Raw genomic sequence first — 22,508 nt, forward strand, 5'->3', positions numbered from 1 at the left:
AGGGCCTCTATAAATAGGACTAGCCACCATAGTAGGAGGCAACTGATCCCGAACTAGTTCAGATCATCCTCAACTACACAAGAACAAGAACACCTCAGCCTCAGGAGGCTGTTCTTCCCTTGTACTGTTCATCATCAGCCCAAGAGGCAATCCACCTCCACCACACTGGAGTAGGGTATTACACCACAACGGTGGCCCGAACTAGTATAAACCACGTGTCTTTCTGTGTTGCAAGTTCATCGAGTTCATCCACGAGATCTTAGCGAGCTAGAGCGTAGATCGGTAGGAGGGAGAGACTTCGCGCGCACCCCAGTGTTCGAACCTTAAGGGTTTGCCGGAACCCCACATACGACATTTGGCGCGCCAGGTAGGGGTGTGCCGGAGCTTCTTCTCCGCCATTCAGCTCTCCGACGCTCCCCAGCCACGATGTCTGGCAATTCAAGGGCTGGCTCCGGCCGCTGGGCAGCCTGGCCAGACCGGGCAGCGCCGCCTGCCCATGAAGGTCTCGACCCTGCACTCCAAGCAGCACGGGCGCCGCCAAACCCCGCCGGGCGTGGGCAGCGCGGCCAGCCGTCATCCACCCTCACCCCACGACAGGTACGGGCCGCGGCAAGAGCAGCAAGCCATGCCGCGGCAACGGCGCCGCACTCACGGCAGGAGCAAGCAAACATGCGGGCAGCGCTCACCGTGGCAAGGGAGCTGCTGCGGTGCAGGTTGATGGAAAGCGGCCAGGATACGCTGCTGGAGCGTGTTGCCGAGCTGCTGGATGCAGCGGCGTCGGGGGCACCACCCTTCTGCTATCGTCTTCCTCCCCAGGCCACTGCAGGGCCGCACGGCGAACCTCACCACATCCGCACGCCATCAAGTATGCCCAGAGGCTTCATCAACATCAGCACGGCCGGCGGTGTAGGGGGCTCCAACTCCCCCATGCCGCCCTCAACAAGCACGAGCGCAAGCGTCGCCGCCCATGGTCCCGGCCGGATGCCGTATTATCATCCCCAGGACGCCGTCACGGGCAGAGCAACATGGAGCGTGGGGCACCACGGCGAGGTGTTCGGGGTGACGGCCCCGGAAGCCTACGTGCCCCGCATGATGGACCAAGGGTATGCACCAGAGGACGACCTCGGCTCATTCATTGGAGAAGAGTGGGGAGAGGGGGCGCTAGGAGCCGAAGCCTTCCAAGAACCGACGGAGAACCACAACGATCGCGCCGGCAGCGGCAACTACAGGGTACCTCTAGTCTCTTAGGAACAGGCTTATGCTAACCATGGACTACAGATGAATCAGGTTGCAGCGTCGATCGACGACCCAGGCACGACGGCACCGGTTCCAGCAAGGGAGACACACTGGGGGCCACCGGGAGGGAGCCAGGAGCAAGGCTCCACCCCGCGGCGCATGACGCCTGGTGACACCCGGAGGTAGGCCCTCTGCCGGGGAGGCCTTGTCAACCTTTCCCCCGGCAGAGGACCTGTGTCTCCGAGGGAACCGCTGGCCTCCTCTTTCCCTCCTCAGTGTCCTCCTGGTGACCGGTCGGCTCAGAGGAGGTCAAGAGTGGCGCAAGGCGGGGCCCTCGTCTGGCGATATGAAGCAAGGCCGGTACCTGTGAAGAAGGCCCAGTGCCTGTGAAGCTCGCCGCCCGTGACACTCTCACGTAATAATGAGTTGGGGCTGTACACGCCCCGGAGTCTTAGCGGTACCGGGGTCAGGCCCTGGGGCTCCCTCCCACGCCAAGTGGCAGCACTTAGCTCCGCGTTGGTGAGAAGGCTTGAAGAACAGAAGACTAGACTAGGTGCCGGACGCGGCCTTTTGCTTTGGATCTCTCTTTCTATAGCTTTGCTTTCTGGATCTGGATTTGAGTTGAAGCTGAGTTTTTATCGATGCGCATGGGGGGAGCCTTTTCTCGTTTGAGCAATTTCTTGCCTTCTGGATCTCGTTTTGTCTGGGACTCATGTCCATCGCCTCTCCCTCACGAGCTCCTCGCGAGCGGGACTGCGCGAAGCACGTGTGCGCCAAGCGCGCGCTAACACTGCAACTGGTGCTCACCTCTAGTGGGGCCCCTTTCGACGGGGCGACGAGCTCCGCAAGGTTCTCAGGAACTCGACACATTGCAATCTAGCTCAAAGCTGGCGCTGACTAAGGTAAACCAAGACAGAAAACTCGCATCAGGATTCACAAGTTCACGAGGACACAAATTCACATCGCATGGAAAAGTAAAAACTGCAATTTGCTTACATGAGGGGCTCCCCCTCTCAAAATGCTCTTACAAGTTTCCAAGGGCCACGCCCGAGTTTGTGCGCAGGAAGAAATGACAGGAGAACAAGGGATCAGCCAGAAATGTCGCTCGCTGCGTCACCCGCAGACGCGTCACTCGCGTCGTCGTCGTCTTCACCGGCATCATCGCCATCGTCGACCATGTCGCCTTCGTCTGCGACGACCACCACCGCGTCATCCTCCGAAGCGTAGGCCCTAACCAACGCGTCCACATGGTCCTCAACCCAGCGCGCTAGGTCGCCCCGGACAACCGTGGGTACGGGGGCGATGGCGGTGTTAAAGTCAAAGTTGGGGTCGGCATTCAGGAGGTGGCGCAAGACACGGGAGAAAGCGTGCTCGAGCAAGCCACGCCCCCTTTCCTCCACAAGCTGGCGAGCTCTGGCAGATCGAGCCTCCAGGCGCGTCAACACCTCGGTGAAGAAGGTCAGGTGGCTGGCATAATCATTTGAGTGAGGGGCCGGCGCCTCCACGTCACAAATATGGCCCAGGGCGATATTGGCCCTGTTCCGGAGATCCTGAAGCATAGGGGCATGCTCGCGCTCCAGCGTTCGACGTTGGAGCACCTCCTCCGTGTTTTGCCTTGCGATGACCTCTGCGTCATCAACCCGCCTCCGGAGGGAACGCAGCTCGGCATGGGCGGAGGCCAAGTCCGCCTGCGCCGTGACCAGGGTGGCGGCCGCGCGCCTCTCAGCCTCGTCCAACCTGGGCCTGAGGCCAGCGGCCCTGCCCTCATCCTCCGCGCCCGCGAGCTTCAGCTTCAGGTCATACCTGCCCTCCAGGTCTGTGCGAACCTCGGCCACCTGGCGGTTCACCTCCTCCTCAACTCCAGCCTCGCGAGCCCCGACGGCGTCTTCTGCTTGGGAAACTTGACAGTCCCTCGTCTCCAGTTGCTCGAGCTTGCAGCTACGCTCCATGGCCTCCAGGGCCAGCACCTCCTCACGCTTCCGGACCTCCTCTTCCTCCGCGGGCGTCCCCATCAGTGACGCAAGAACGGCCCTGCGCGCCTCCACTTGCTGTTCAAGAGACGCGCTCCAGGCCTGGAGCTCCCACGCGCGCTTCTCCGCAACCTCGCGGCGGCGATCAGCCTCGCGAGCCTCTTCCAAGGCTCGTGAGCGGGCTTCGTGGGAAACCTTGAGAGACGCCTCGGCCTTCGCATTCTCAAGGTCACGCTGATAGCGGTCGAGCTTGATGGCCACCTTCAGTTTGCGCCGCTCCTCCGCGAGCCGAAGGCCTTCAGCCTCAAGACGCAAATCGACACTCGCGAGCTCTTCACCAAGTCGGCTCATCGCGTTCATCGCCTCCTGGAAGAGCTCATGGCGAACCACGCTCCGCCCGCACTCAAGCTCGAACGCCCGGCCTTCTTCGTCCTCCACCTCGGGGGCTGCGGGCGGGGCGCCAAGCGGCGCGCCACCCCTCGGCAGGGGGCTGCGGGCTGGCGCCACACCCGACACCAGCCCGTCCTCGCGAGAAGCCCAAGCCGGCTGGGGCTCGCTGCTCGAAGAGGAGCCGAAGATCGAAGCCAACAAGTTGCCGTCAAAGACCAGCGGAGGAGTCTTGGGCACGCCTGCCAAGCTCCACGCCTGACCAAGGGGGAGGAGCGACGAGGCCGCAGGTTCAGCGTGCCAGGAAGGCAGGAGTGCCCCTTCAACCAACCTTGCTCCAGGGGCAACCAGCGGGCTCGGAGCGCTCGAGGCCGGCGGAAGACTTAAGGAAGAAGGAGGCCGTTTCTCAGGAGACTCAGCAGCCTCAGTGGAAGGAGCCCTGAAAGACTGGCGTCAGAAGAAGAAAGCAGCACACAGAGAGCCACAGCGGTACGCTACTTACACGTCAACGGCGATGTACTTCCTCCGCTTCAGCGGTCCAAAGATGTTGCTGCCGCTGGGAGATCCTTTCCTCTTGCAGAGCTCCTTGAAGTCCACACAAAGACGACCGAAACGCTGGACGTGACGGCTAGTGCGCAGCGGGGCCAAAGAAGAGCTTGGAAGAATATCTTCAGGGGTTCCCGGTTGCGGCGCACAGCCGGGCGCCGTTTCACCACGACCTCCCGAGGCTCCTGGAGCCTTGGCCTCGGGAGTCGCATGCAGCATCTCCTCAGCAACCGACGCCTCAGGAGGGGAGTGGCAGGCTCCTAAGGATGATGCCCCAGGGTCATCACTCGGCATGTGCTCCTCAGCACTCGAGCCGCCGGCCTCTGCCTGAGCTCGCCCACCTGCACCGTCACTTGGGGCGAGCTCAGCATCAGGGGCAAGGAAGGGAACCACGACGACGGGGTTCTCACAAGGCCCCTCCAGGCCGATCGGCCGTGGCCCCCATTCATCGAAGAGAGGCATGTGCTTTACAAATTCATCCTTATTCTTGCAGCGGTACAGCAAACAGTTCTTCCCAGGCAGTTCGGCCGGCAGAAAGACACCCGTCAGGACCTTGAGCACTGTTCGCCGCGTCCCGAGGAGGAGCCCGGATTCCTGAAACCTCATGTGGTCCTGGCTGCTGAGCAAGGTCCACATTGGGCGAGAATGGCGCTGAAGCGGAGCGACCCGGCGTTGGACGAATTCCTTCACCACCATCGGTGCAGTTACGCCGCGATCCTTCAGCAACCTCAACCTGAGCCAGACATGGGCAAGGCCGGGGCTCGCGAGCCGCTGATGGCTCCAGCTGGAGTTAGGAACAGCGGGCCCCAACGGAGCCTGAAGCAGAGGACTGAGCACACCGGCACCGACGAACACCCATCATATCCGGAATTCGCTCGTGGATGGAGGGAGCTCGAAATCAATCCCCTCGCCCTCCGTCGCAGCCACGGCCTGGAAGCTCACGCACCCCAAGCATTGCTGAGGGTCGGCCAGATGCAATGAGAAGAAGTGACGGAGGAGAGCCACCGAAGGAGCGATGCCCACCATGGCTTCACACACGAAGGCGAAGACGGCAAGAAGAGTCACAGACTGAGGGTCGAGATGCAGCATGTGGATCTGATAATGCTCAAGCACAGCATTGAAGAAGGCGGAGAAGGAAGGAATCAGGCCAGCCCAGAGGGCATCTATGAAGATTGGGACCTCGGTGGCCGTCTGAGCCGTGCGAGTGTGAGACGCGGGCCAAGCCACCGTCTCCCCCCACTCATTGAAGCGGGAAGCAAGCATCGGGCGCACCTTGTCCATGGCCTAATCGTTGAGCACCCGAGACCGGCCGAGCGCCGGCGCAAAGGATGGAGGCGCAGCTAGAAGAGACAGAGGACTCTTCCCCTTCTCAGCTTGTTTCGGCGCCATGGCGATGGAGCAGGCGGAGCGCAAGTCAGATTAGAGAAGAGAAGCAGAGCCACAAGGAAGTACGGGAATTGGGGAAGCGAGGCGCAGGAGGCGGAGGAATAACTGTGTAGGCCGCAGGGGCCGCATAGCCAGGCGGATTCAAAGGCAGCGTGGGGAAGCGGAGACGCCCACGTCCAATCAACCGCCACGCGTCGACCGAGGCCGCAGGCTTTTGGGGCCCGCGGTGCTCCGAACTTGACCCTTGGCTTCGCTGCGAAGCCAAGCCCGAGCGCACCTTGGGCCCGGGGGCTACTGTCGGCGTTCTGGGAACGGGGGTCCCCAAACTTGCCTGCCTGCGGCCCACAGCGTGGCTAAGCAGCAGGCTGTACGGCCCATCTTCGTCAACAAGGCACCCAAGACCCTCGCGAGGGTCCAAGCCTCGCGAGGCGGACGACACAAGACCTCCTCTGGAGTGCCTAGCCAGGCAGGCTCATGAGGAGCGGAGATATCAAGGCGAGGCAAACCTCACGAGGCTCTCGTGACGTGAGCGATGACGAACAGCACCATGCAGGTGCCAGGCGGGCGCCAGTGCGCGCAGCGTCTCTATTTCCTCTTTGGTGCTAAGGAGGCCAGCGCAGGCGAAGAGTACCGAGGCATCAGGCAATGGTTGCCATATTGGTGCAACGAGACCAATACCGGAGGACGGCAAGGCGGAGGTCATCGTGGAGCCCAAGACGGCGTCACCCCAGAGCTTTTCGCAGGCGAAGACCGCTTTTGTCAGGATAGCTTGTACTAGCTGTCCCCCTTCAAATTTGTCCGCCGTTGTTGGCTCCCTTCCCGCTCAATATTTGGGAAGAGGACCAAGGCCTCTATAAATAGGACTAGCCACCACAATAGGAGGCAACTGATCCCGAACTAGTTCAGATCATCCTCAACTACACAAGCACAAGAACACCTCAGCCTCAGGAGGTTGTTCTTCCCTTGTACTGTTCATCATCAGCCCAAGAGGCAATCCACCACCACCACACTGGAGCAGGGTATTACACCACAATGGTGGCCCGAACCAGTATAAACCCCGTGTCTTTCTGTGTTGCAAGTTTGTCGAGTTCATCTGCGAGATCTTAGCGAGCTAGAGCGTAGATCGGTAGGAGGGAGAGACTCCGCGCGCACCCCAGTGTTCGAACCTTAAGGGTTTGCCGAAACCCCACATCCGACAAGTTGTGAAACTATTCCACATTGTTTTAAATGAAGGTCAAACTCATAACTCAAATATTCGCCTCCGTGATCAGATCGTAGAAACTTTATTTTCTTGTTACGATGATTCTCCACTTCACTCTGAAATTCTTTGAACTTTTCAAATGTTTCAGACTTGTGTTTCATTAAGTAGATATACCCATATCTGCTCAAATCATCTGTGAAGGTTAGAAAATAAGGAGACCCGCCGCGAGCCTCAACACTCATTGGACCGCGTACATCAGTATGTATTATTTTGAATAAGTCAGTGGCTCGCTCCGTTGTTCCGGAGAACGGAGTCTTAGTCATCTTTCCCATGAGGCATGGTTCGGAAGCATCAAATGATTCATAATCAAGTGATTCAAAAAGTCCATCCGCATGGAGTTTCTTCATGCGCTTTACACCAATATGACCTAAACGGCAGTGCCACAAATATGTTGCACTATCATTATCAACTTTGCATCTTTTGGCATCAATATTATGAATATGTGTATCACCACGATCGGGATTCAACAAAAATAGAACACTCTTCAAGGGTGCATGACCATAAAGATATTACTCATATAAATAGAACAACCATTATTCTCTGATTTAAATGAATAACCGTCTCGCATTAAAAAAGATCCAGATATAATGTTCATGCTCAATGCTGGCACCAAATAACAATTATTCAGGTCTAAACTAATCCCGAAGGTAGATGTAGAGGTAGTGTGCCGTCGGCAATCACATCGACCTTGGAACCATTCCCGACGCGCATCGTCACCTCGTCCTTAGCCAATCTTTGTTTAATCTGTAGCCCATGTTTCGAGTTACAAATATGACCAACCAAACCGATATCAAATACCCAGGCACTACTACGAGCATTAGTAAGGTACACATCAATAACATGTATATCAAATATACCTTTGTTCACTTTGCCATCCTTTTATCCCCCAAATACTTGGGGCAGTTCCGCTTGAAGTGACCAGTCCCTTTGCAGTAGAAGCACTCAGTTTCAGGCTTAGGTCCATACTTGGGCTTCTTCCCAGGAGTGGCAACTTGCTTGCCATTCTTCTTGAAGTTCCCCTTCTTTCCTTTGCTTTTTTTTCTTGAAACTAGTGGTCTTGTTAACCATCAACACTTGATGCTCCTTCTTGATTTCTACCTCCGCGGCTTTGAGCATAGCGAAGGGCTCGGGAATTGTCTTATCCATCCCTTGCATATTATAGTTCATCACGAAGCCTTTGTAGCTTGGTGGAAGTGATTGGAGAACTCTGTCAATAACACTATCATCTGGAAGATTAACTCCTAGCTGAGTCAAGTGGTTATGATACCCAGACATTCTGAGTATGTGTTCACTGACAGAACTGTTCTCCTCCATCTTGCAGCTATAGAACTTGTTGGAGACTTCATATCTCTCAACTCGGGCATTTGTTTGAAATATTAACTTCAACTCCTGGAACATCTCATATGGTCTGTGACGTTCAAAACGTCTTTGAAGTCCCGATTCTAAGCCGTAAAGCATGGCACACTGAACTATTGAGTAGTCATCAACACGTGACTGCCAGGCGTTCACAACGTCTGCAGTTGCTGGAGGGGGTGGCACACCTAGCGGTGCATCAAGGATATAATTTTTATGTGCAGCAATGAGGATAATCCTCAAGTTACGGACCTAGTCCGTGTAGTTGCTACCATCATCTTTCAACTTAGCTTTCTCCAGGAATGCATTAAAATTCAAGGGAATGGTAGCACGGGCCATTGATCTACAACATAGATATGCAAAAACTATCATGACTAAGTTCATGATAAATTAAGTTCAATTAATCATATTACTTAAGAACTCCCACTTAGATAGACATCCCTCGAGTCATCTAAATGATCACGTGATCCATATCGACTAAACCATGTCCGATCATCACGTGAGATGGAGTAGTTTTCAATGGTGAACATCTCTATGTTGATCATATCTACTATATGATTCACGTTCGACCTTTTGGTCTCCAGTGTTCCGAGGCCATGTATGTACATGCTAGGCTCGTCAAGTTTAACCTGAGTATTCCACATGTGCAAAACTGTCTTGCACCCATTGTATGTGAACGTAGAGCTTATCACACCCGATCATCACGTGGTGTCTCAGCACGACGAACTGTCGCAACGGTGCATACTCAGGGAGAACACTTATACCTTGAAATTTTAGTAGGGGATCATCTTATAATGCTACCGCCGTACTAAGCAAAATAAGATGCACAAAAGATAAACATCACATGCAATCAAAATATGTGACATGATATGGCCATCTTCATCTTGTGCCTTTGATCTCCATCTCCAAAGCACCGTCATGATCTCCATCGTCACCGGCTTGACACCTTGATCTCCATGGTAGCGTCGTGGTCGTCTCGCCAACTATTGCTTCTACAACTATCGCTAATGCATAGTGATAAAGTAAAGCAATTACATGGCGTTTGCATTTCATACAATAAAGCAACAACCATAAGGCTCCTGCCAGTTGCCGATAACTTTTACAAAACATGATCATCTCATACAATAACGTATATCACATCATGTCTTGACCATATCACATCACAAAATGCCCTGCAAAAACAAGTTAGACGTCATCTACTTTGTTTTTGCAAGTTTTACGTGGCTGCTACGGGCTTCTAGCAAGAACCGTTCATACCTACGCATCAAAACCACAATGGTGATTTATCAAGTTTGCTGTTTTAACCTTCAACAAGGACCAGCCGCACTCAAATTTGATTCAACTAAAGTTGGAGAAACAAACACCCGCCAGCCACCTTTATGCAAAACTAGTTGCATGTCTGTCGGTGGAACCGGTCTCATGAACGTGGTCATGTAAGGTTGGTCCGGGCCACTTCATCTAAAAATACCGCCGAATCAAAATAAGACATTGGTGGTAAGCAGTATGACGATCACCAGCCACAACTCTTTGTGTTCTACTCGTGCATATCATCTACGCATAGACCTGGCTCGGATGCCACTATTGGGGAACGTATCATGCAATTTCAAAATTTTCCTGCACTCACGCAAGATCTATCTAGGAGATGCATAGCAACGAGAGGGGGAGAGTGTGTCTACGTACCATCGTAGACCGAAAGCGGAAGCGTTTGACAACGCGGTTGATGTAGTCGAACTTATTCTCGTTCCCGTCAATCAAGCACCGAACGTACGGCACCTCCGAATTTTGCACACGTTCAGCTCGATGACGTCCCTCATACTCTTGATCCAGCAAAGTGTCGAGGGAGAGTTTCGTCAGCACGACGGTGTGGTGACGGTGATGGTGAAGTGATCCGCGCAGGGCTTCGCCTAAGCACTACGTGAATATGACCGGAGGCGTAAACTGTGGAGGGCGGCGTCGCACCCGGCTAACAACTGTTGATGTATGTTCTAGCGGTTCCACCGATATATATACTCCCTCTGTTTAAAATTAGTTGACTCGGATTTGTCTAGATACGGATATATTTAGACATGTTTTAGTGTTAGATACATCTGTATCTAGATACATCCAAGTCAACTAATTTGGAATGGAGGGAGTAGGTTGGAGGGGAGGAGAGGCAGCCAAGGGGGCACCCCAAGTAGGAGGAATCCTACTTGGGCGTCACCCAATTCGGCCTCCCCCCCCCCCTTCCATATCTTCCGGAGGGGGAAAGAAGGAGGAGGGAGGAGGGAAGGAAGGGGGAGGCCGAATCCCTCCCCTTCTTTTCCTCCTTCTCCTCTTTCCTTCCCCTCCCAATTCGGCCTACATGGGGCGCACCAGCCCCTTAGGGGCTGGTGTGTCCCCTTCTTGGCCCATTAGGCCCATGTAGTTGCCGGGGGGATGCCCGGAACCCCTTCCGGTGACCCGATATGTACCCGGTACCCCCGGAACACTTCCCGTGTCCAAATACCATCGTCCTATATATCAATATTAACCTCTCGACCATTTCGAGACTCCTCGTCATGTCCGTGATCTCATCCGGGACTCCAAACAACATTCGGTCACCAAATCGCATAACTCATATCATACAAAATCGTCATCGAACGTTAAGCGTGCGGACCCTACGGGTTCGAGAACTATGTAGACATGACCGAGACACCTCTCCGGTTAATAACCAAGAGCGGAACCTGGATGCTCATATTGGTTCTCACATATTCTACGAAGATTTTTATCGGTCGTACCGTAATGACAACATACGTTATTCCCTTTGTCATCGGTGTGTTACTTGCCCATGATTCGATCGTCGGTATCTTCATACCTAGTTCAATCTCGTTACCAGCAAGTCTCTTTACTCGTTCCGAAATACATCATCCCGTAACTAACTCATTAGTCACATTACTTGCAAGGCTTATCATGATGTGTATTACCGAGAGGGCCCAGAGATACCTCTCCAATACTCGGAGTGACAAATCGTAATCTCGATTTATGCCAACCCAACAAACACCTCGGAGATACCAGTAGAGCATCTTTATAATCACTCAGTTCCGTTGTCACGTTTGATAGCACACAAGGTATTCCTTCGGTATCCGGGAGTTGCATAATCTTATAGTCAAAGGAATATGTATATGACATGAAGAAAGCAATAGCAATAAAACTTAACGATCATTATGCTAAGCTAACGAATGGGTCTTGTCCATCACATCATTCTCCTAATAATGTGATCTCGTTCATCAAATGACAACACATGTCTTATGGTTAGGAAACTAAACCATCTTTGGTTAACGAGCTAGTCTAGTAGAGGCTTACTAGAGACACCGTGTTTTGTCTATGTATCCACACATGTATCAAGTTTCAGTTTAATATAATTCTAGCATGAATAATAAACATTTATCATGATATAAGGAAATATAAATAACAATTTTATTATTGCCTCCAGGGCATATTTCCTTCAAATGGGCCGAAAGCGGATAGAAAACGAACGACGGTCCATTTGCTCCCGCACGTTGGAGGGCCTGCTCGGTCCGTTTACCTCTAAACGGACACGAACGGACCATTAAAGGTCGTGCGTTGGAGTTGCCCTAAGTTAACCGGAGCGCACTTTCAGTATACGACGGCATTGGCGCACTTTATCCAGGCCGTTCCCTGCATGCATCAGGATGGAATGAATCAGTGCCAGCGTGTAATATAGCAGATATACCTTACACAACCCTTTTTGTACATAATCTTGTTACGGTCCCGTATAGAGAAAGTTCAGCGCCTCCTATTCGTACTAACTTGTGCCACTTCTCTGTCCCTCAAAAAAACTTGTGCCACTTCTCTGAGAACCGATGCCGAACTCAGCACAGGTTCGGTTTGCATGCGCTATGCTAGTGGTGCCCAATCTATGCCGGACAGTTGTGCTAGCTGCATGGGGGTGCGCTGGCCCCCACTGGTTTCACGTGAACAACGAATCATATAGCAAAATCAAGACCAGGCAGCGGTCTCGGCCCAAAACAATATTAGCATAAGGTGGGTGCGCGCGGACCTGCATTCAGCTATCCCTGAAACTGCAAGAAAGATGGAGTTCGTTGGCATGGACAGGAAGATAAGTTTTTTTTTTTGCAATTTTTTCTGTTAGGTTTATGATATTCGTAAGATTCTGATTGCATACTTGACGCTTAGATCAACTGCTAGCCTGATCCCTCACGGATCCCCAGTGTCGGAGCGAGGTCGAGATTTGTTGGGTCCGCAGGCAAATTGTTCATGTGGATCATTGAGAGCGTGCCCGCTGGAAGAGCATCTGCTGGACCGCCGTTCGCTTGATGCAGCTCGTGCTCTGCGTGAGGCGCCTGGAATTCTTTCTTGAACTATCGCCGAGGGGTCTGCGTCATGTGGCGGTGGGCCGGCGAACGTCGGAGCTGGATCTTGTGAGGTTGATGTTCCTGATGCTTGTGGAGAAGCGACGTCTGCTTGGAAGTTAAACTTTTAAATCCTTGATGATTGTTTTATATGTAACTGGATGATCTCTGTTTTTGTCAATGCATTATATTGTTTATGACATTTCCTGTCTGGTCATATTTGTGGATGACTTTCTTAGCTACAAATGAAGTACTGGGTGGTGAAAATTATAGATAACTTATTTGGTTCAATGGAATGAATCCACAAAATGGAAAACGATTGATCGAAACAAAGAAATATCATAAGCTGTATTTTCGAAATTTCCGTTTGTACTGTGCATCTTTGGTCGTCCACTCCTCTTGTTTTTTGAATAGATTATTTACTAATTAGTGTGTGCTTGTTTAGTCCAGGCGACTGGTACGGCCGTGGCGCGTGAACAGTGCATTGGAGCTTCGCTCTGCCCTGTCCACTGCGCCTTGGAATCTTTTGTACCGGGTGGTGGCAGCTGGTTGTGGCGTGTCTAGCTTCGCAAAGTGATGATTTTCCACTGTGCATGCTCTCATCAGCTTACATCCACTGCGCGTTTGATTTGATCTGCATTAGATGCGTCGTGGTGGGGATTGTACTAGATCGATTCATCCTCACATGCATGCAAATGCATTGATAGCGGGGTACTCATTTTCTCCGGTCAGCTATGCTTGGGCACAATCGGGCGCCCCGCCTGACGGGACATGGCGCGGCGGGCTGGTTTGTACTACGAAAGATGGCGAGAAATCCTGCCGAATCGTCCCGCAGCTGGCCAAAACACAAAATTAAATGGCTCATATGCCGCTCCGGTACGTGAATTGTTTTGTTACTAGAGGAAGAGCGGACGATGGCTCGGGCCAATATATTGCTGTTCAATTTTTTTTTCAAACGAACTCGAACAGGTCAGGAGGGAAAGTTGATACGTCCGTGCTATATACAGTATATAGCAAGCGGGAGAGTGAAAATTTGTAATCTCACCAAAAAAGAATCTCGATCCAAACCCGCCGTTGTCCATTCTAAGCTACACTGAGTACATCCACGAGAGTAAACATGTCTAAACATTATTGTGATTGTCTGCATTGCTACACTGAATACATTACACTGGATGTGTGTGATTGTGTGCATTGCTACACTGAGTACATCCACGAGAGTAAACATGTCTAAACGTTATTGTGATTGTCTGCATTGCTACACTGAGAGCATCTCTAGCACACCCCTTAAAATCGTAAACTGCAAAACCAGGATACAGGTTGGAAAGAGTGCATTTTAAGGGTTTATTTTAGCTGCGGCCGAACAGATACTGTAAAAGAAACTGTAAAACTGGAATAAAGAGCTCCTTCCTCCAGTTCGGCCACTGCCGCCCCTTTCCCCAGCCGGCCGTGCCGGCCACGCCGGTCGCGTCCAACCCCGTCGGCCGCGCCCCATCACCCGCAGGCCATGCCGTGTCGCCCGTCGGCCGCACCCCGCCCCTGTCGGCCGCGCCCCATCACCGCTCCAACACCCGTCACCTCCGTCGTCCGCACCCAGCCTTGTCGGCCACACCCCGCCGCCTCCGCCGTCCGCGCCTTACTCTATTGCCAGCCGAGTCGTGCCCCTTTGCCAGCCGCGCCGGGAGGATTCCGGCGGTCAGGCTGATGTCATGGGAGGCCACGGCTATGTCGAGCTCGTCCAATTCGAACCGGCGGCGATCGATGGCGGCCTTTAGCGGCCTTTTCCGGTGTGCGGTGATGAATTCCAACGAGTTTAGGGCGGATTCCGGCAAACTCCGCGGTGGCGTGTTTGCTCCGACGAGGTTTGACCGGTATACGGGGCCCCCTAGATTCGGCCTTCCAACCTCCAAAGATAAGGGTTTCGGGTGTGCATTTGCGGTGGCCCTTAAAAAATTTACGGGTTGGACCATTCTTACGGTTTCTGTTCTGGACACTTTTTTCGCCCAAAACGTAAAACGCAAAAAATTTACGGGTTTGACCACTTATACGGGGTCTGCTAGAGATGCTTTGAGTACATTACACTGGATGTGTGTACAAACAAAACTGTTGCCTGCTGGAAAAGAATTCCTAAAAACCAAGTAGGGTACATTTCTCATCATGAAAATTTTGTTTTTGCCACTCTAGATTTTGTCAATTTTTCTTATGCCACTCTAGATTTTGACATTTCACTTTTGCCACTCTGTTTTGACAATTATCACAACTGCCATTCTATGGCAAAAGAAAAATAATTTTATTTCATTTTTGCCCATTCTTAGCTTTTGACAATTATCACAATTGCCACTCTGAATATCTTGCTTTTGCCACAGGAATGACAATTGTGATAATTGTCAAAAACTAAGAGTGGCAAAAGTGAAATATCAAAATCTAGAGTGGCATAAGGAAAATTGGCGAAATCTAGAGTAGCAAAAACAAAATTTCCCTCTCTCATCTGATTGCTGCCATTGTGTACACCAGAAAACATAAATACAAATTGTTAAGAGATGATCTGATTTGCTTCATTGCCGTGTATGGTGCGTCCGATCTGTTCTCTTCAAGCTTCAGAACTCCATGGAGGGTCGCCCGACGGGGTGAACTTATGTTTTCCTGGCAAACAAATTGCTAAAATGTTTACTGTCTATTATGAAAATAATGTAAAAAATTTGTGTAGGCAAACCTTGGTGGTAGGTCTTTGTAGTTTGTTGTCGTCATAGTGCCTAGCCACGAAAAGCGAACAGATGCCAGACTGCTCGTTGTTGACAGCAAGAAGGAAATGTAGATATGTTAACGATTGAAGCCATGTTAATAACATTTTTTTAATCTGAAGCAGGCCTATTTCATCATAATATAGTGGTTCAGACAAATACCTTGACATTTTTTCCACCATTAAGGTGGGGAATTCTCTTGTCCATCCAGTAGATGTGCACGGCCAACTAGAGTAAAATGGTTCTACACATCTGAAGAATGCCACATGAATAGCATGGCTGATGTGTTCATGGAATTTGACATTCTGTAGTAAAACCGAAAGGGCCTGCTTGTGGGTCGAGCACGACAATCCTCTTCCGCAGCATATCTAACATATAACAGCAATGATCAGTGGAAATTTAGTGGAAGGTCGTCAAATGTCATGTACCATTCAGCACTGGTCGATATATTTCTCCATGAGGAATTCAGTTTGGACTAAAATGGCGAATGTGGGATCTATGTTGCGGATGACGAGTGTCTGCAAAAATGGGTGTTTGCACCATAACCAAACTGGAGCATTGATCGCACAAACAGAATGGCAAAAGACGAAACGTAAAATCTGGCCCCATAAACTTTCGCCAAATTGACACGTCTTCATTTGATGTGTTGGACTGCTCGATTTGTGCTATACGGCGCACAATAAGGGCACATCATTCGTGGCTCATATTCCCATTGGTGATAATTTGATCCCTTATAATATTTCCCTGCAATATTAACAACGTTGGCGTTGGGTGGTCAACCCATGTCCTTTTTGTGTGATTGGAGTTAATGAACTTATTTAAGCTATGAACACAAAAAAACTAGGCATTTTTAGATTACTTACCTAGCCATGTTATCATGAGATGCAAAGAGCAATGAATTGGGTTGAAGCGGACGCGCGGGGGGGGGGGGGGGGGGGGGGGGGGGAGGGGTCAGGGTACCGGAAGACCATGAGTCGGGTGCAAACAAAATGCAAGGAAGAGGCGAGGTCCGTGGCGGCGTGTCTGTTAATTGTGAGAAAAACAACCCCGGTCCGCTCTTCGTTCAAAATTAAGAGACTGGAATATAATTGTTTGTGAAAATAAACCAGACTCATTAGGTCAAGTGATTGGTGTAATGTGTGATATGATGGTTTATCTATGATGTCTCACCATGTTTGGGTACTTTCGACACATTATATTAGCAAAGTCTACATGTCCAATCATGTTTTGCGACTTTATCTTATTTGCAGTGCGAGGAGGAACCTTTGAAGTCGACGGAATGGATAAGATGTTTGGGGTACCGTTGGTAGACCTGGCCGTGGGCAGCCGGCCCGGTCGGCCCGACCCAACCCGGCCTGGCCCGACCTTGTCCACGGGCCTAGATTTCAAGCCCGATGGCCAGGCCGGGCCGGGCCGAGCTTGGGCCTAGATTTCAAGCCCGACGGCCAGGCCAGGCAGGGCCCGCGCCCGCCGTATTAGCGCGTTAACAAAGCGGCCCGGCCCATGGCCTAGCGGGCTTTTAGCATGATGGGCCGGGCTTGGGCCCAATTTTTCAGCCCAATGGCCGGGCCGGGCTCGGGCCGGGCTCGGGCCTGGGGTTTTTGCATCAGGCTTTGGTAGGCCCGGCCCGACAGATGGCCAGGTATAGCCGTTGGTAGAAAATGCCAGTTTGTTATGCACATGATGCTCAGGCTGCACAACCTCCTTGACTAAACACTGCGAAAAAGACATATAGCCGATAAAAATAAAAAATTGTGTCCATATAATCTGATGTGAGATGCATAATCTGGCACTGGTAAATGATGCTTCCTACTTACATCTGAGTCAGCGAAACAAACTTCTTGGCCAATGTGGGATGTAATTGAATCAATTGCCTTCTTTACTGATTCGTGATCGAAAACCTTCACACGAGGTAGTATGTTTTGCGCGATGTGCCTGCTAGATATCTCAATATTGTCCAGAGCAATTACCTGGGGGAGGGGAGATTGCCTTGGTACAAAATATAGTGATGAGGTATGATTAAGTTGATAACTGCAGAGTTTAAAAATGAATATTTTTAATATACCCGGGGAAGCAGGTGACATCCAACTATGTGAATTGTCTTGTTCCCATTGGCGATGTCGGACTTGATCTTTCTAATGCCTTTCATCAAACTGTCTTTCACAAACCTACACCAGTTGAATGAATTTATCTCTGACGACGCAATAAGGGCTGCCCAGTAATCAACACTGGTGTAGTCATGCTTGGCACAAGGGTTTAAGACATGACCGACTGAGAATCTTGGTGAGACGATTGGAGACAAGCAATATACTACAGCAGGGGACTGCAGCTAAATTAGTAGATCGATGGCCTTGACAGTCGATCTGAGAAAATAATATCTGGTAGGCGCTGAGAAAATAAGTACGAACATGGATTTGGGGATCTACGGGAATTTCGTAGGCGACAATGTTGTTGATCTAGATTTTTTCATACCTGGGGGAATTGAAGGAGTCCGGATCGATGGCTAATTGACAAGCTTCGAGTGCGTGCCCCGGGGCCCGATGTATGCCAAGCCTGCGGGGCGGCGTCTGGTTACTGCGGGATTTGTTCTTCAGCACGGCTGTGCTGTTCTTTTGGTACTGGATGAGTGGGGAGGAAGAACAGTAAGGCCTCGTTTGGTAAGAGAGGATCGAGGGTTTTTGAAGGGAATTTCCTCGCTTGGCCCAGAAATCCCCCAAAACCTTTAGGGCCCATTTGGTACACGGGGTTTCGATGGCCCAACCCCCCTCCGACCCCCTCCTATACCCTCCTTTCCATGCGGTTCAGAGTCCTACGCATACGCCCCATCTACCCTCTCGTTAGGGTTTCTCCTACCCTCGGCAGCGACTTGTGCGCCACCGTAGGGTTTCTGCTACCCTCCCCCTGCCTCGCCGTAGGGCTGTACTCAGGCCGATCAGGGGGCGCTCTCAGTGCTTCCCGTCCTTGGTGCTAGGCTCCCTCGGCGTGGGGTTAGGCTAGGGTTACACTCAACACCCGATCGAATCTCTCTCGGGTTAGGGAACAAGCATGGCGGCGTCGGCTTCGACTTCCAGAACGGGGGACTTGGAAGCGCTGATGAGCGAGTTGGGCCTCCAGGAGGAGGACATGGACGATGTGGTGGTGGAACAGGAAGATCTACTACCGCCGGAGACGACTAGATGGATGGCCATAGCGCGAGTCCACACGGAGAAGAAGTATAGCCAATATGGATTCTACAAGACAATGAGAGCGGCGTGGGATCTCGCGCAGCCAGTACAGATTCGCCCTCTTGAGGAAAATCTGTATACGATGCAGTTTGCTTGCCTCGGTGACTGGGAGCGCGCGATGCAAGAAGGACCCTGGAACTACAAAGGTAATGCAGTGATCATGGCTGAATACGACGGATTCACAAAACCATCGCTGATGAAGCTGGATACTCTGGAAATATGGATGCAAGTGCACGATCTACCAGATGGTTTCTATCCGCTTTTGAAAGCTCTGGCCAGGAAAGTGGGAGAAGTCATCTATGTGGAGCCTAAGTCGCAGGATTTTGAGGGGAACTTTTACAGGGTGCGGGTCAGAATCAATGTGTTTAATCCCCTAAAGAATGCAGTTAGCCTGGTTCATAAGGATGAAAGGCAGATTTTCAAGGTCAAGTACGAAAGGCTCCTTGATTGGTGTGCAGTTTGCGGCCACCTCGGGCACGAGTTCAAGGAACACGGAGATGGGATTCATGCAAAATCGGCACTCATTTTTAAGGAGCTTCGCGCAGACTGGTTTCGAGGGGCTGGCCCAGGCCCTGGCCAGAACCGCACAGCTGGAAGGGGAGGCCGAGGCGGCCGAGGTAGAGGCGCGGGACGTGCCAACCAGTCAGGCGGACGGGGCTCAGCCTCAGTGCCGGCTGCTTTCTCCGAAGATGACGTGACTAGGGACACCACTATGACAGAAGTTGAGGATAGCCGCAAACGCACCAAAGGCGACCCGATGGAGAAGAACCAAACTATAAACCCCCAGGCGTAGGTGGCACCTGCGGGTCAAAGTTTGATGCTTCGGGAGACACCTCTCATGCTCGCAGAGCTGCCCTTGCCGATCAGCCCGAGCGCCAAGCGGGAACCCAAGAGGGCCAAGACAGATGCAGTTTCAGAGAATGCCCCAAAGATGTCCTTAACAGCCAAGTTCCACAACGACTCAACGACGTCCTCCAATCTGGAGGGTCGCCGGGCGCAATGAATACCCTATGCTGGAACTGTCGCGGAGTGGGCAATGCCGCGACAGTTAACGAGCTTTGCGAGCTAGCGAAGAAGTTTGCCCCCCCTATTCTCTGCATTGTAGAAACACATATTGAGAGAGGTAGGGTAGAAGCACTTGCTGGAACTTTGGGTTATGACAATAGTTTCGCTATAGATAGCCAAGGGAGGAGTGGAGGCATTGGTATTTTCTGGAACAATCCAATAAAAGTGGAAATTTTGGGTTACTCTGTTTACCATATTGATTGCTCGATCCAAGACCCCGGAAAAGATCCTTGGCGTCTGACGTGTGTGTACGGGGAAGCGCAAACTCATATGAGACACCAAACGTGGACAGTGCTGAAGAATATTAGTAGCCTAAGCGCCCTGCCATGGCTTTGCATCGGTGATTTTAATGAGGTCCTACGTCCGGATGAACACGAAGGGGTGGGACAACGCAGCAACGCCCAGATTCAGGGTTTTCGAGACACTATTGACGTGTGCATGTTGATGGATTTGGGGTATAGAGGCCGCTTCTGGACTTTCGAGAAGAAGGTGGCCGGCGGAACTTTTACCCGTGTCAGATTGGATAGGGCCCTGGGGTCGGCGGAGTGGAGTGCTCAGTTTCCACTAGCAAGCTTGTCCCATCTAACAGCTGCAACATCGGACCATTGCCCTATTTTCTTGGAGATAAACGAGAGTAATACGCCTCCGGGGCGGAAAGATTTTCGGTATGAGACCATGTGGGAAACTCACGAGCATTGGCAGGAAACCATCATGGAAAAGTGGAGCTCCAAACATTCGGGACACACTGTCGCGGAGATTAGGCGCAAACTGGCTGAACTAGCTACAGATCTGTCAAGATGGAACCGGGATACTTTTGGTAGCGTGCGGAAGGAAATACGAGCGCTAAAGCTTGAGTTGGACCGCTTGCGTGGAGACCCAGCGAGGACCGGACCTTCACATGTGGAAATAAAAATTAATGACAAACTGGTGGAGCTATACCATCGAGAGGAGTTGATGTGGCGACAAAGGTCCAGGATCGAGTGGCTTGCTGTGGGAGATAAGAACACACGGTTTTTTCATCTTAGAGCCAGTATCCGACGCAAAAAGAATATGGTCAAGGCTTTGGCAGATTCATTGGGAGTGCTCATCGATGATCCAGAAGAGCTAAGAGAGATGGTTAAGGACTTTTACCAAACTTTGTACACGTTAGAAGGAGTCACTGGGCTACAGGAGGTTATGGCGCATGTCCCTGTTAAGGTAACGGCAAGTATGAATGAGACTCTGTGTGCTCCGTACACGAATGAAGAGGTAAAGGTGTCTCTTTTCCAAATGTTTCCAACGAAGGCACCAGGCCCGGATGGATTCCCGGCTCATTTTTACCAGAGACATTGGCCCATATGCGGAGAGGAGATCACGAGAGCGGTCCTCAGAATTGTCAGAGGGGAGGAAAGTGCGGAGAGTATTAATGATACTGTTTTGGTGTTAATACCAAAGGTAATGAACCCAACTCTGCTATCTCAGTTTCGTCCAATAAGCTTGTGTAATGTCCTATACAAGATTGCTTCAAAGGTGGTGGCGAACAGACTAAAGCAAATACTCCCTGACATCATCTCTGAGGAACAGTCAGCGTTCGTCCCGGGAAGGCTAATTACGGACAATATCATATGTGCATATGAGTGTCTACATTTTATGAAAAGATCTAGAGCAAAGACTAATAGCACATGTGCTCTCAAGCTGGATATGATGAAAGCATATGATCGTTTGGAATGGCCATATCTGAGGGCTATTATGGCCAAGTTGGGATTTGCACAGCCATGGATTGACATAGTGATGAATATGGTATCTTCTGTTTCTTTCTCAGTTCTTTTCAATGGAGAGAAATTAGAACAGTTCAAGCCTACGAGAGGCATTCGACAGGGAGACCCTATCTCCCCTTACTTGTTTTTAATTGCAGCGGAGGGCCTTTCGTGCCTTTTAAAATCCAGTTCTCAGTCATCAGTGCTTGGAGGAATCAAGGTGGCACCAACGGCCCCGGCCGTAAACCACCTCTTGTTTGCAGATGACAGCCTGCTATTTTTTAAAGCAAGTGTTGAGGGCGTGGAAGCGGTGTCAAACCTGTTGAATTCTTATTGTAGAGCCTCGGGACAGCGAGTAAACAATGATAAGTCCACAATCTTCTTTAGTAGAGGATGTCCGCAGACTACTCGTGACAGTGTCAAACTAGCTGTCCAAGTCCATATAGAATCGTTAAGTGACAAATATTTGGGGATGCCAACAGATGTGGGTCACTCAAAAAATGGCACTTTCAAATACCTTCGTGACCGTGTGTGGGAGAAGGTCAAGGGGTGGATGGAGAAGCTCCTTTCTGCAGCGGGGAAGGAAGTCTTAATCAAATCTGTTGCTCAGGCAATCCCGGTTTACTCTATGGCATGCTTCAGGTTACCAAGGGGGCTTTGTGAGAACATTACATCCATCATAAGGCAGTTCTGGTGGGGCAGTAAGCAAGGCAAGAGGAAACCAACGTGGGTACCATGGGAGATCATGACAAGACCTAAATACATGGGAGGCCTGGGATTCCGCGATCTCGAGATCTTTAATCTTGCTTTACTGGCGAGGCAGGCATGGAGAGTGCTAAAAAATCCGAATACTCTTAGCTCTTTAATTCCGAAAGCCGCATATTTTCCTAATACAGGGATGCTTGAGGCCGAGCTGGGTGCGCACCCTTCACAGATTTGGCGTGCTATTATTGATGGAAGAGATATAATGAAGCAAGGAGTCATAAGGAGGATCGGGACGGGAGAGAGCACGATGATCTGGGAACACAATTGGATCCCGTGGCAGGAAATTTTGAGGCCTATAACCTCGTTGGTTGCCAACCCTCCTACCCGAGTGCATGAGCTGATCGACCAAACAACGTCAACATGGAGAGTGGATCTAGTTCGTACGGTTTTTATTCCCATTGATGCAAAAGCCATACTCAAGATTCCCTTGTGTACAAGGAGAGTTGACGACTTCTGGGCTTGGAGCAGAGAAAAGAAAGGGAATTTCAC

At 51.2% G+C, this 22,508-nt stretch overlaps 1 protein-coding gene across 2 annotated transcripts; it reads right to left on the minus strand.

The window, feature by feature from the left end:
• Positions 1-14,823: 14,823 nt before the first annotated feature.
• On the minus strand, positions 14,824-17,889 carry LOC123074317 (uncharacterized). Of its 2 annotated transcripts, XM_044497195.1 has the most exons (5): positions 17,295-17,889; positions 17,047-17,199; positions 15,392-15,597; positions 15,202-15,270; positions 14,824-15,131 (listed from the first exon to the last, which is right to left on the minus strand). In XM_044497195.1, the coding sequence occupies exons 1-5, from the start codon at positions 17,376-17,378 to the stop codon at positions 15,122-15,124; spliced, it is 522 nt and encodes a 173-aa protein (XP_044353130.1). In that variant the 5' UTR covers positions 17,379-17,889; the 3' UTR covers positions 14,824-15,121. The 2 variants fall into 2 exon arrangements, with proteins under 2 accessions (XP_044353130.1, XP_044353129.1); XM_044497194.1 differs by having other exon boundaries at positions 17,047-17,889.
• Between the last annotated feature and the right edge of the window lie 4,619 nt (positions 17,890-22,508).

The sequence above is a fragment of the Triticum aestivum genome, chromosome 3D (genome assembly GCF_018294505.1).
Source record: "Triticum aestivum cultivar Chinese Spring chromosome 3D, IWGSC CS RefSeq v2.1, whole genome shotgun sequence".
Lineage (NCBI taxonomy): Eukaryota > Viridiplantae > Streptophyta > Magnoliopsida > Poales > Poaceae > Triticum > Triticum aestivum.

Excerpts from the sequence above, each read along its gene's own strand:
- LOC123074317 (XM_044497194.1), bottom strand. The coding sequence starts at position 17,313 with ATGTCACCTGCTTCCCCGGGTATATTAAAAATATTCATTTTTAAACTC. Across the intron at positions 15,598-17,046 it reads TTTGTTTCGCTGACTCAGAT|ATATGCTGCGGAAGAGGATT; the intron begins GTAAGTAGGAAG and ends GTTATATGTTAG. Across the intron at positions 15,271-15,391 it reads ATGGTGGAAAAAATGTCAAG|TCTGGCATCTGTTCGCTTTT; the intron begins GTATTTGTCTGA and ends AACAACGAGCAG.